Raw genomic sequence first — 14,746 nt, forward strand, 5'->3', positions numbered from 1 at the left:
ATATTCCTGACTATAGAACCTAAATGTAAAAATAAAAAGTGCAAGCCCTGAGCTGTAAAACTGCTGTGGGTATGAGTGGTCAGATTAATGAACACATGTTAGAAAAACCCTTGAAACTGATCTTTAGAAATGCAGGATTCTCATATTAACCCAGTTGTGTTGTTGAGATGTGACAGGAGCGCTGCAGTGAATGTGGGTCAGATTTATGTAACAAGAAGCACCAACGTTGGTTTGCAAATGCAGCTGAGATGCAGTAACAGTGATACTGAAAGGCTCCCAAACATTTTCATCAACCTTGATATCTTAAAATGTGAAGTTAAGCAAATTTTATTTGTCAAGTTGATGACTTTTTACACAGGTTTTCCATATACTGTATATTACCATGGACAGTCTTAGCAATTAGTCCTTTGTCATTTTGGAGTGTTTTAGTGACCGTGTTTAGATGAGACGATGGAGTTCTTAGTTAACAGCTAATGCAAGCAATACATAAACTGTCACATTTAACACAAAGATACCTGAGATGCCCGCTGTCCTGTATTATTAGCAGATCATTGAAATAATAGAATTACTGCTGAACAGATTTTTAGACTCTTAACTTCACATAAAGTCATGATATATGTCAAATAATTTCATTAAGGGCTGCTATAGGCACAAACAACAAAACATGGTCAAGAGGCTCATTTCAGACATTGGAATCAGTTGAAGCTCCTAATTATTCTTTCTGGACCTTGATTTTTCTCTAGTGGACCTTAGAGGAACAAGAATTTTTCTCCCACTATTGTGTTGACTATTTTTCAGCCCTCGACCTTCCCACTTAATTTTTTCTTGCTTTTTGTTTTTTCCTGTTGCAGTTACATGGTGGATGCAGCAGACCCAGAGAAGATTGAAGCCTCCAAGAATGAACTCCACAACCTGCTGGACAAACCGCAGCTGCAGGGGATTCCTGTAAGAACAACAAACCCAACTGACCCAAGCAGAGCCGAGCTTTCCCACTGAGCCCGACTTACACAAACACAAAGCTGATAGCGACACATGACATTGATGCACAACATGAAATGGGAACCAGCTGAACCTAGCAGAAGCTAAACAGACAGAAGAGCAGTTATCAAGCCACTAGAGGAAATGAGGGGAGAGCACATTTAAGAAATAACCAGAGTTAACTGTTTGACTTAGATCAAGCCTTTTCCTTATTTACGCAGGTAGTCTGCTGTTTACAGCTGCCATTTAACAAGTAAAATTAAATATTGCAATATGTTCAGCTGATTTTTGTTTCACCTGCATCTCCAGGTTTTGGTTCTGGGGAATAAGAGAGACCTACCAGGAGCTTTGGATGAGAAGGAGCTCATAGAGAGGATGTAAGTCCACGCCAACACGCTGAGTCTCACTTCTGACTCAGACCTGATGTTCCCCTGTGGAGTCGTTTGGTGCATTGGCTGTAGTATCATCACACTCAGTGTCCAAAATTAACTTTTTCACTGAATGCCTAAAAAACATCCAGTGAGCAAACATTTTTTTCTCAAGGCAAAACAACCTTTTGACGTCACATATTTTTTTCTATTTCTGTACACTTCCATACATCAATATTTGATGAATTCTAGCTCGAAAAACGAAGTTAAATTCAAAATCCTTCTGAGTGGAATACATTTTTCTTTGACCTTGTGTGTGTTTGTTTCTTATCAGGAACCTGTCGGCAATCCAGGACAGAGAGATCTGCTGCTACTCCATCTCCTGCAAAGAGAAAGACAACATTGGTACAACACAAACACACACACATGCTCATAAATTTAAAAAAACGTATGTTCTTTGTGCATTAGCCCTAAAGTTATGTTCAGAACAGTTTTGTTATTTTGTGGAAACAAAGCAAACACATCATTACATTTCCATGCCAAATTGAAGTTTCTGGCAAAAACCTAAAGGTCAACCAGCAAAACACTCAGTGTCTGTTAAATTGCACAAACATGTGTACGTGTGTTTGGCTGATAACTTTTGTCTCTGGACGCAGTGAAATCCCTGAGAAACATTAATGAGACCACAGAGACAAGAGGTTTGTTCAGAACACAGTGCAGATAGCCGATCCTTAACTTTGGTTTCCATTAAGACACGTGCTATGCATGCGTAAACCACAGAAACAATAGGTTGTGATGGTAAGCTGTTAAAAAATGGTTTGATTTTGTCACTTTAAATGAACGAGTAAATTTCATTCATCATTTAACAAGAATTTATGTGGACATCAAAGGATGTTGCAGTTGCTTTCATAGTGCTGTCGGGCTATTGAAAAAAAGCACTATGAAAGAGTTTGTATAGACAATTATTACCAAAAAAGAATAGAAAAACTGTCAGTATTAATGAATATAATATATTAATTATAGATCTTCATATTTATTTTATCCATCCATCAATCCCTTCTCTCACGTTTATCCAGTTCAGGGTCGCGGGGCCACTGGAGCCCATCTCAACTGTGTGAATGTGAGAAAAAGAAAGCTTTGACTTCTTATGAAAGCACATTGGGGACCTTATTTCTCACAGTCCCATTAGCATCCCTGTAATATGTCTGACACAAGTTTTTACATCTCAGTTATTAACTACGAAACATCAAGTGCTGAGAAGTATCATGAAACCAATTATTTCTTACTCGTTTTGTCAATGATATAGTAGTTGATGATGAGTCTGTTTATCAGGCTAAGGTGGAGTCAGAACAACAAAAGAAAACACATGTAGGAAGAAAGCGACTGGTGACTTCAGGCTGTAGGCGTTCAAAGACTCCAATATATTATAATCAAATATAATATATATTTGCACATTACCATATTCAGTACAAAGTTTGCCCCCTTTAACTTCAGATTAAACACCATTATAATCAAAAGAAGGTTGATGGTCCCATCCACAGTCATTTATTTTTACCAGTATGGCTCATTTATGGGACATCCACACCCTTTCTGGCAATGGCCTGAATGGAGGAACTGGGGATGTAAAGTGGCTTGCAGATGAGCAGCTGTGGGCCGGCTGGAGCAGCTTAACCAGCTCACTCTGTATATGAGATGTGTCAGCTTAGAAGAGCTGAGCCATCAACAGTCTGAGCTTACATCATGGCCAGCCTGAAGGGTACACGGTTTTCAATTAGTGTTTACACATATAAAACTTGTTAAAGAAACGAGCTTCAAGCCAAGAGCTAAAACTGAAAGTTGCTCTTTACTTTTCTTTTCTTCTCTGATTTCTGTTCACGCGCCTCTATGCAATGCTGACATCACATCTCTCTCTGCAGACATCACTCTTCAGTGGTTGATCCAACACTCCAGGACTAAGAGGAGTTCCTGAGAAATGACACATTCCCAACAGTACAGGCCAAGCCCACCTACCCCAATACCCCCCAGCTATCCTCTCTGTCATCTACCCCTCTTAATACCGCCTAGCCCCAGTTACCTGATCCCTCTACACCTTTGGATGCACTGATACCTCTTTGTTTTTTGATGAAGTATCACAGCAGGTTGAACACATAAGAAACCAAAGCAAAGCCACGGCTACAGAATTTCCCCGTGTGCACTGATGCAGCCAAAATCAGCACAAGCCCAAAATGGCCCAAACAAACAACCATTTTGTTTCAATAAGCAAACTTTGGGCTGCTTGCCTGCATCTGCAGAAGGATCTAGATGGTCCATTTCTGGTTCTTCAAAGCATTATTCAAAGAAGCATTATGTAGAGAACCGACCTGTATTGTTCATGTATGAAGGCAGACACATTAAAACCTGTAAGTACTGTGCATGATTGCATGGTAAAAGACGACTGACAGCAGGAAAAGTGGTATCTGTGCATCTTTACAGATTCGCACAACAGCCGCCATCATTACCTGATTTTAAACGATCAAATGTTTTTCAGCCATTTTTAGTCTTAATGATCAGGAGAAGCTGTTATTTTCGATTAATGGCCACAAAGACACATGTTAAGCATTATTAGCTGGTTAATGAGCGGCTGTTTTGTGCATCTTTCCTAAAGATTTCCCATGAGCCTTTTCAGCCCCCTCCAAATGCCATCACCACAAATCATTTATTTCTTCTCGTCTTTCTCCCATTTTCCCGTTCTACCTCCATATCTTCCATCTTTCGTATAATCCTGAGAACCTCCTCTTCTTCCTCCTCCGTCTGTTGCAAACTGCTCCTCCACTGTATTCCCTCTCTGTTCCCTTTCTTTTCTTTTGGATGTTACCTTCGTTCTGTCCTTCCTTGTCACCAAGCCCCGCCCCTCGCCGTCTCCTCTCTCTCTCTTGCGGAGAGAGGAGTTAAATACCTTTTTATTGCACTGTTAATTTTGTTTTTTGTAAGATATTAATAATGAGAATAATGTTAATAATCTTATTGTGACATAACCTGATCTGTCCAGACTTAAGGAAATGGTACTTTAACTGAAGAAGTGTTTATGTTCATATCTCTGTAATAAGCTTTTTATTTTCTATTTGTTTTTTTGCTTCTTTCTTTTTTTTATTGTCGTTTTTTTTTTTTTTTTTTACTTCATAAGTCGAATATGGTTGTCTAACTAGACTAGTGTTTACTGCTCTGAAATGTCTGCTGATTGGACAGCGGGGGTCATGTGATTACATGCAGCTATCACATCATGTTGGCCAAAATGAAACCGTGTAGTTTGCTTGACTTGGAGAAACCCTCACGTATCAGATTTTTATTTTGAAGCTGATCAATTTACAAGTTTTTATACACATATTTATTCACCTTATTAATACCTCACATCAGATTTGACAACGTGTTATTTATAATCACCACAAGATGGCATCATAAGTATCGCCCATATTTGTTCATCTGACTGCAAATATGGATTAAAAATTATTTGTCATTTTGTGCACAGAAAGGTCTGAAAATGATCAAATTCCATCGAATGAACATAAACAGAATTGAACTGAAATTGGAAAGAACTAAAGTTTTCACCAGAAACTGGACATAATTGCCAGTTTTTATTATTTTAAAATCCAAACAATATTCCTGTTCACTTTTTTAATATCCTGTTCATAATTAGAATTAAGTCATTATACAAATGAACTAAAATCAGGACCTGGTTAAGAAAGTTAAAAATTCAGTTTACTCTTTATTTCCCAGTTTGGATCACACGTTTTGGAAATGAGTCTTTCACATTTACTTGCATAGTTATATTTGTGTCTTTTTGGTCATAGTTTTGCATATTAAGTCTTGAAATGGATGCGTTTTCTACAAATCATGCACACATAAATGCACACATCGTTTCTTTTGACACTTGGGAGCCGTGAGCGTCTACATAAACTCTCTACAGCAAACGTTTGTGTATATATTGAAAACAACAAGAGGACTTTCTTTTGGGTGTTGCTGGTATCAAAATGATGCTACACAGATATCACTTTACTCTTATTTGTATAATTTATATTTATATGTTCAGTTGGTGCTCAGTTAGCTGGACTTGACCTGCAGGCTAATGTTGAACCTTTAGGTGTTGAGGCACAGTGTTGACAAGTTATCATATAATTATGTCAGGTCACAGAAGGTGGTTGAAGGTCTCTCTCCCAAAATGGTTTCCATAACGTAGCACTGGAACACGCTTAACATTAACATTGTTTAGGCATGCCACGTCACCCGTTTGTCTCATTTGGATTTCATTTTGGTCAACTCCTGTTGGATCACATGACATCCTGGTCCTGACAGCAGCCAATCAGACAGGAAAAGGAAGAAGCATTACGTGTTTGTTCTGTAATTTGGTTGCTTTGCTTAAATGTGGTCAGACTGCTTTACACTGTCGCGACGAATAAGGTTAGTCTGCCTTAAGATTTTAGGTAAAGCCTGTGTTCCTGTGACACAAACATATAGATCGGTAAATATTGTTAAAATTGGGGGGAAAAAACAGGATTCAAACAGCCCACTTTGCTAACATTTTCTTGGAAATCCAGCCAAACCTTTTTTTTAGATACCCTGCTAACAACCAGCAACACAAACTAATCTCAACACCTCTTGTAGCAGTGCAGTCACAGGAGGTCAAGTAGTTCTCTTAAAAGTGCTTGATTCGTCGAAAACATCAGTTTTAATTCAAAATATTCAATTTACAGTCTTAAATATCACCTTAAATGGTGATTGTTAAGAATGCTGTTGGCCCAGCTGAAAATCTCTAGAATGGAAGTTCCAACAATAAAAGATTGTGCTTCCAAGGAACTCCACAGATCACGGATCATGTATGCTTCTGAGAGGTTTGCTTGGTAGACGTATGACACTGAACTCTTAAAAATGCCGACTCAGGAAATCGAGATTGAATGTCAGAGGGTGCAAGATGCATGCTCCCACGCCAAAAAACTACGACTGAACTCTAGTTTTTAGCAACTCTGTTCAAAAGCCCTGAGAAAATTAGCTAAGCGCTCCGCACTGGAGGCTTGAGACAGTGCAGCCCTTTGAAGTTGAAATCCGAGCAACTCCGTGCAAAACTTAGAAGAATGTGAGGTTAAAGTTATACAGATATTATTATCAGTGGTATCGCTAAATCTGCAGTTTGGCCTTCTTTATCCCGACAGTGAAAAGCTGCTTATTTCTTAACAACCGCCCAGAGCCAGCGATCTGAAGGAGCTGTGTTCGTGAGCTGGCAGCCCCAGTAGGTGCAGCATTTTCATAACCAACCAATAGTAAGCACAACCAGCGCTAGAAAAGAGAAAACTGAATCTCCCTCAGCCTCAGAAAGCTCTGTTTGCTCTCCAGCTGCTCCAGGTTTCAGGTTCTGGTGTTTTCTGAACCAGACAACAGTTTCTGACTTTGTCCACTCGAGATCTATCAAGCCAGCAAAGTCTTTTCTTCTTTTTTTTCGGTTTAGTTATTGGAGCCATCAGACAGACTTATCTGCAGAGGGGAATTTACAGTAGAGTCTCTCCGTCTTTTACTTTTTATTTGGGAAAATGGACAGTCTATACCTGAACAGTGGAGATTCATAGTTTCAGTTCCACCTCGGCTCGTAAACTCTGACATTCACCAGCCACTTTGACTAGTTTACCAGCCTGCCAAGAGTCCATTAAGACAGATCAGCACCATTCAACAACAGCTGTTGGTTCTTTTTTGTCCTTGTTATTCTGAATGTGTGAAACTTGAAATCCCCCTGCAGGTCTGCTCTGATTGGCTCTGGCCTCTTCTGTTTGCATGCTAAGGACAGGAATTATATATCTGTGGGACCTGATGATGTAAATGCATATTCTGGTGTAACTTTACCATAAAATGGCCTTAATCCAGTGTGTCAACTTGAGTATTACCGTCAGAAAAGTAATGCAAGTGCACAAGGGGACATGAAGGTAAAACAGTGCAATAAAGTATTGACATGTGCTTAAATATTGTGTTTTTATGACTGAGGAGAATCACACAAAGCTTGCAGTGCTTTTCCTACAGGTGAATACACTGGAATATGGTCACTGGGATAGAAAGTTTGACCTGATTTTTGCTTTTTTGGGTTTTTTTTATATATGGCAGATAATCTAGTGAAGACCAGTGATCCTGCATGTGCAAAACAATTGTGCAGGATGTGTTGTAAAATGTTTCATGGTCATCCTGTGCGCTTGCGTTCAGAAAGCTGTCAAGATTTTTGCATAAATCAGCAGCAAAAACCTGAAAAATCCACACCCTAAAACATGTAAATAGTAACAGTGTTGCACTTTTCAAACCAAGCTTTTTGTTAATCTTTCAAAAATTACTGCAGATACGTGTGCACCCAGTACTGCAAATCCTCTTCATCAGGTTTATAATTTTACATTTTTTTTTTTTGCAACTTATTGATTTATTATAAGTGAAACAGCTTTCACACCACTTCAACCACTTTAAGAGTTAACATTGCAACTTTCAAGAAAGAGAAACGTACCAAAACAAAGTAAACTAAAATTCAGCGATGCCCTAAGGTTTTGGTTTTAAGTGAAGCCGACTCTAAAGAACAAAACGCGAAGCGTCTCTGCTCTGATGCTGACTGGATTCTTTGTGCTCATGCTGCTGATTCTGTTGTTTTGTGTGTCAGTTTGCACATGCAGGATGATCACAGTGAGACAGCCTGTCATTTTGAACCTGTTTGTACATTATTGGTTAATTAAGTTGATATAATGTGTTTTAATAGAAACATGCTTGTGTATGATACTAATTAAAAACTATGGCGAAAAGTGATACATTACTTTTTTTTTTTAACCACATTTTATTATATTTGTTTGTAGATAGATAGATCCAACTATAAATAAGTATCCATAGAGTAAGTAATCCTCTAGGTCTGCCTTGAGTTTGCTCACGGTGCAATCAGACATTGTCTGAGCGAAGGTAATTAAATATCGAGCTTTAAGGGGAGCATTACTTTTTTCTTTATTTTGTAATTATTTATTAGCCTAAACAGGTACAAAATACGGCGTAACTGTAAAATTAAAAAACTTTTACTACACAGTTGACTGAGAGCTTCAGACTATAAACAAACTGTCAAATTCAGAACTGACTGAGCCAATCAGGGAGCAGTATTGTCTGTGACATGTTGGAAGAAACCAGTATATCTGATGGAAAATCGATGTGAAATTGAGCTGCAGTATTACTGATGAGACAGCAGGGGGCAGTGTGTCATGTCAGTTAATGTGTCTGAAGAGTGTGTGTGTGTGTGTGTGTGTGTGTGTGTGTGTGTGTGTGTGTGTGTGTGTGTGTGTGTGTGTGTGTTAGGTCAGCTTTCGGGTCAAATTCAGACTAATTTGTCACTTGAGCAGCTGAGCTCAGCTGCTCTATGACAAGCATGATTGCAGTGAGACTGAAGGCTGTGAGCTGCTCTGAGGCTGCAGACCACAGAGAAACAACCGAAAACAGCAGTCAGACAGCAGATGTTGGCACAACTGATGTGAAATGTATCTGCTGCTGTATTTGTACACTGAGACAGTTCCCACGATAAAATAAATGACTTGTGGTCAACACTCATTATAATTCCCAACACATTACAGGGCTGACATACTGGAGGTATCGGAGATTTATAGCAGTTAAGGTGATTAATGATTAAAAAGACATTAATGATTAATCCAGAGGAAAAATGTGAGATGGTGTAACTGCCAGAAGATGTTTTGTAGGTTTGCTGTAGTACCCTCTACTGCCACTAGGTGACGCCACTTACTGTTTAATAAGAGGGCAATAAAGGGAATTTTACTGGTAAATAGCTGCTGTCAATGGCAAACTAAGAAGTTAAACATCTTTATTTTTCTCTCTTTTTTACTTTAGTTTTGAATGATCGAAACTAACTGAAAGTCACTCACTTGACTTTCAGTGGACTAATGACAGCTAACGCTAGCTTTCCCATTAGAGCAGATACATTCCTAAATATCTTATGTAGAAAATTCCTGTGTTAAGAGCGCAGACAACATAAAACATCTGGGTTGGAAAAATGAAGCCAACGAGGAAGTGCCTTAAACTTGCTTTCTATCCTTAACCCTGCATTCTCTGTGATGGCCAGCAGAGGGCGACTCCCCTGGTTGCAGACAGTTTTATAGACGTCTATGCTCATTGTCCTAAATAAACACTTTCCTTGCGAGATTATGGGTTCCAGCTCTAGTTTGAACATGAAGTTCATTTTATAAATTATTGTATGATGGATGGACATTCAACAAAGCTCTTAGTTTGAAGCATGTCGAATCCCTCCAGCACGGCCTCCCGAGGAATGTATGGTTGCATCACGCCAGCAACTCTCTTTCCATTCAGGGTTTTATTTTGGTGGGTAAGTGACAGTTTAGAGGAGAGAAAAAGCAGTGTGGAGCTCCGTTTTCTCAGCGATTCAAAAGCAGACGGACAAAAAAAGCAGAAGAAAAGAAGCTGAAAGGGAAAAAAGGAAAACGCTGGTCATTTGGTCATTTGGTTGTGACGTGATCGCACTGATAAAAACTCCCAACTAAGTCTAACCTTATCCTCATTTCTCCTTCTCTGCATCCATCCATTCCTCTCTCCGCAGACCCTCCCTCCATTTTTTTCTCTGAGCTACTTGTCGACAAGTGGGCAAAACTTCTCTTTCATAGTGTGAAGTGTGTGTGTGTGTGTGTGTGTGTGTGTGTGTGTGTGTGTGCAACTACTTTTATACCAATCGACAAAGAAGCAGGCCTCACAGTTTCCTGTCTGCAGTACAAGGTGGTCCCACCAGTGTGTGTGTGTGCATGTATTTGTTTCCAGTGAGAGTCAACCCAGCTCTCCATCGGGGACCCCGTCCTTGTAGCCATGGCAACGGTATTCCCCTCCTCCTCTTAACTCCTTTCCTCATCAGTTTTCCCACAGAACAAAACCAACATTGTGCTCCTGGTTTTGTGTGTGTGTGTGTGTGTGTGTGCGTGTGTATGCATGCATGAGACATTCAGGTCAGATTAGTTTGTGTTCATTGAGCTTGGACTCGAAGACACACAAATGAACGCACACATCCTCACACATACACACTTGTTGCTCTTCATTCACTCGGCCTCATCTTGGCGATAAGAGGGCCAAGATTCACACACACTTTTCCAGAGAAGTTCTCCATATCAGTGGATTTCACACGGGGAGCGCGAGGTTGCCTTTTCAGATGCAAAGTAATGAGGACGACAGAGAAACCTTTTTATGTTGCATGCACCAAACCGATCGAGCATTTTTTATGTTTGTTTCCAAAACTCTAAATTTATGAGTCAGCTCAATACCTGAGAGTGATTAGTGACCAATAATGAACTGCAGGACATTTGTCCTATCATGTGGAGCTTCTGAATTCTGCTGCAAACACTTATGTTTATGCTGTTTAAAAGGTCCACTGTGAGGGCTCAGAGCTTTATCATAAGCCGTATACACTGCTGGGCCAGAAAAAAAAGCATTGATATTTTATTGGCATGCATTCATGTTGGCATTGTTTAAATAAGCTCATGCAATGTCACAATATTTAATTCTGTCCAGTGTTTCTTTCATTTTTCACTGAGAGCTTGTATTGATAATAGCAGGGGTCAGATCACTGCTTCAAGCTTCTGCAGCGCGTCTCAAAGATTGTCAGCAGGGTTACGGTTACTCTGTCGACTGGTGGCCAGTCACTGTGTAAAAAAACTGATATCTTACTAGCTGTGATAGATGCATCACTTCATCAGTGTTTCTTCTTCTTATCCAAGGATGCCCATCACTCTGGAAGAGAGTAAATCATCAGACCTGGTGACCCTTCTGAATTACTCCAGAGTTCAGTCTTTCTGACAAGTCGAAGCCATTTTTTTTTATCATTAGCCATTCTTTGTCACATTATGTGTGAAAATGCTTTTGTTTTCACTTTGAGACAGAGCTGTGAGTTCTACTGTTGATTTGTTATCGTCTGATTTTCCTCAAACGTTTAAGTGATCATGTTTACTGAAGATTCTGGCATGTGATGGTTCACTGCATCCTTCCAGGTTTTAAAAATGCTTTGGACCATTTTTAACCCTGCGTTACTAGTGTCAAACATCTGCTTAGTTTTTTACTTTGTAAATAATTTTATGCTCACGAAACACAGTAGCATCTTTTCTGACACCACAAGATTAGACGCCTTCAATGGACTGATGAATTTTGTTGTTTTGGTTTGGATTCATTTAAAGTAAATGTGGCCAAGCTAATGGGAGCCTTTGTTTTTGGATTAGAAGACTAAACATTAAGATATAAAGTACCAGGTGTGTGTGTGTGTGCGCGTGTGTGTGCGCGTGTGTGTGTGCGCGTGTGTGTGTGTGTGCGCGCGTGTATGTGTGTATGTGTGTGTGAGTGTGTGTGTGTGTGTGTGCGCGCGTGTGTGTGTGTGTGCGTGCGCAAAAGGCCCCAACAGTGCTAGCACAGTTGAGAGGTCCAGTTTGGTGGAGCTGAGCCCAGCAGACACTGATCTGCTAAAACTCTGCATCTCAACATCTGGCAACCAAAGAGAAGTAATTCCCAACGCCATCATCCAGATGAGTGCGATACAGGAAACCTCCCACAGCTGTTATAAAGAAGGAAACTAGCCATAGTTTTTTAACACTGTACAGTTGGGTGTGTTGACATGATTTGTGGGGTCAAGGTCTCCCGATGAGTTTTATCCTTAGGATCTGTGTTTAAAGCAGTTTGAATTTGAATTTATTTATTTTAAAGGGACAGTGCAGTTTAACATAGTCCAAGTACAAAACATGAAACTGATGTAACACACATACGTTTATAGCTATTGCTAATTTTCAACAATTGTCCTTTGTTGGGCTTACAATCAAAACAGATACATTTTATTTTATCCATTATTTTTAAAGATTGGTTATATAAGGACACCACAGGCTGAAGTGTAGATGGTGCTGCTTGGGTCCAAACTGTCATACAATATGAAAAATGACAGAGAAACTTAATTCAATACAAGATGATTATGTTCCAGCCATTGTTAGACATCATTTAGATGTGCCGTTAAGGCAGGGGTAGGCAACTCCAGGCCTCGAGGGCCGGTGTCCTGCAGGTTTCAGATCGCACCCTGGGTTAACACACCTGAATCAAATGATTAGTTCATTACCAGGCCTCTGGAGAACTTCAAGAAATGCTGAGGAGCCATTTAGCCCTTTAAATCAGCTGTGATGGATCATGGACACATCTAAAACCTCCAGGACACCGGCACTCGAGGCCTGGAGTTGCCTACCCCTGCGTTAAGGTGTCTGCTGCCTCGCCAGGTGACTTAGCTGGTACGTGTATAACTGCATCATCTGCACAAATTTGGCAGTTAGCTTTTGGACAACTGGCAGGCAAATCATTTATAAACAAACTAAACAGCAATGGGACAAGAACAGATCCTTGGGGAAAACTCATTCTGTTTTCCAACATGGACGACTTTTCTTTATCAACCCTCACACACTGCTCTCTTTTGTGAAGATGAGACTCAAACCAATCAACTGCCTGCTTTGAAAAGTCAAATTTTATCAACTCGGAAAGAAGTATGTCATGGCTGACAGTGTCAAAAGCCTTTTTTAGGTCAAGGAACACTGCACCCACAACATTACCATTATCCAGATTACACTTAATATTTTCAACGAAATAGCAATTTGCCATTTCTGTGGAAAATTTTGGTCTAAAACCGAACTGCATTGGATGAATGAGCTGATTAGTCTCTAAGTAATCAATTAACTGTGCTGCCACAACCTTCTCAACCACCTTGGAAATAATAAATGATCATAGTAATTGTTAGCATTACTATTATGACACATAATACAAACAGAAAATAAGCATTGGCAAAAAAGATAATAATTTATGATCAAAAACCAGATTACCTCATGAAGATGTGCAGAAATCGGTATTTGTCCCTGGTGGTCGGATGGGTGCTAATGTCATTAAATGTTTAAAAAAAACGTAAAAGTCTTAGATATTCTTTTCCACTCGTATTTATTTACTTATGTTTTGTGTTAATTCTTCCAAAACCCAAAGATGTATTATTTATAATGACATAATCTTTACATTTTACTGCTAATCTAAGTTTGTTTGTTTTTCTGTGCTTTCTTTGAAAAATACTAACAGTTATTAAACTGATGGCAGGCTAATCATAATACACATGTAAGAGTATTATTGTCTCGGCTTGTCCACCATTGTGCTGCTAAAACAATAGAAAAGTTTTTACATTACAACTAAAACTGTAAACATGAGGTTACAGTCATGAAATCCCAAACTTTAGTTTAATCATATAAAAGAAAAAGAGGCTATAAACTGCATTTAGAAATGTAGCAGTAAAGACGCACCAACCTCGACTACCGATGTGGGGCTCGAACCTGTGACCTTCCTGTTATGCAACTGCAGCCAGTAGTTGGTTCCCATCCAGTCTGTCCCAGTGACACTTTCGCATGACCAATGGAGGTCTAGTCGCCCCTGTGTGTGCGTTCATTAGTGAACAGAGGCGGTTTGTTCACCAGTTTGGATCACAGGGGCGAGCTCTCATCACTGCTAATGAGAACAACATCTCCAGCCTCCTGAAACACTCTGTTCCTCCAACTCTGACTCAGTCTCTCTCTCACTCTCCCTGTTTCTCCACCTCGTTCCACTCTTTCATCCACGATTCATAAGCAGATTTTAGAGGCGCTCAAATTACATAAACGTACCAAATTACATAAAGTTCAGCACCTCAAGTCTCCTTTTTATTGGATCAGATATTGGTCCAGTCCTGACTCAGAAAGCTGGATTGGGTGCTTACGATCCTAATCGACAGTTTTGTAATTTACACATACATGTGATGAACTCTTATTTTTTTAGAAGCATTCCCCCTTTACATATTAAATAGAGTTCACTGCCAATATTTAATCCAACTTTAAGAAGCTTTGAATAAACAAAATATATTTTAAAAATTACAGCTTCTTTTGTAATGAAAATTATTAATTGGTGGTGATAATCCATCAGTTGGGTTGATTAGAATAGATCACTATGGATGATGTGTGTCCTTACATATAGCCTATTTTCGGGGGGTTTTATCCTCCGTCTTTGTGTCCGTTTGTCCGTCTACAGGACGTTTACATTTTTAAATAACCTTCACTGGTTGCTCGGAGTAACCAGGCAAAGACAGGGCAGGAAAGACGCTCACACAGATTACAAAAGTTTGAGTTTCGAGATTAACAGAACTGTGTGTGTGTGTGTGTGTGTGTGTGTGTGTGTGTGTGTGTGTGTGTGTGTGTGTGTGTGTGTGTGTGTGTGTGTGTGAGGGAGAATTTGGGCTTGTATCCCATGGAGACAGGACAGTAGTGAGGTCATTGACATGCAGAGCAGCAGCGGCTCTGCTGAAGGAAAATCCTCCTCACTATTAGACTCTT

The 14,746-nt window shown here is 39.6% G+C and overlaps 1 protein-coding gene across 3 annotated transcripts in view; it reads left to right on the forward strand.

The window, feature by feature from the left end:
* LOC146685208 (ADP-ribosylation factor-like protein 8A) overlaps positions 1–14,746 on the forward strand; it is a 32,948-nt gene that overhangs the window by 2,387 nt on the left and 15,815 nt on the right. For 2 of the 3 annotated variants that reach the window (XM_085444550.1, XM_085444548.1), the window contains exons 4-6: positions 852–945; positions 1,288–1,355; positions 1,681–1,751. In XM_085444550.1, the coding sequence (XP_085300676.1) occupies positions 852–945; positions 1,288–1,355; positions 1,681–1,751 (233 nt within the window). Of the gene's footprint in view, positions 1–851; positions 946–1,287; positions 1,356–1,680; positions 1,752–3,262; positions 8,145–14,746 lie in introns of those variants that run through there. The other variant, XM_085444549.1, reaches the window with a different exon arrangement.

The sequence above is a fragment of the Copadichromis virginalis genome, linkage group LG20 (genome assembly GCF_057382275.1).
Source record: "Copadichromis virginalis isolate Kocher_CV1m ecotype Utaka linkage group LG20, C_Virginalis_male_GT1.1, whole genome shotgun sequence".
Lineage (NCBI taxonomy): Eukaryota > Metazoa > Chordata > Actinopteri > Cichliformes > Cichlidae > Copadichromis > Copadichromis virginalis.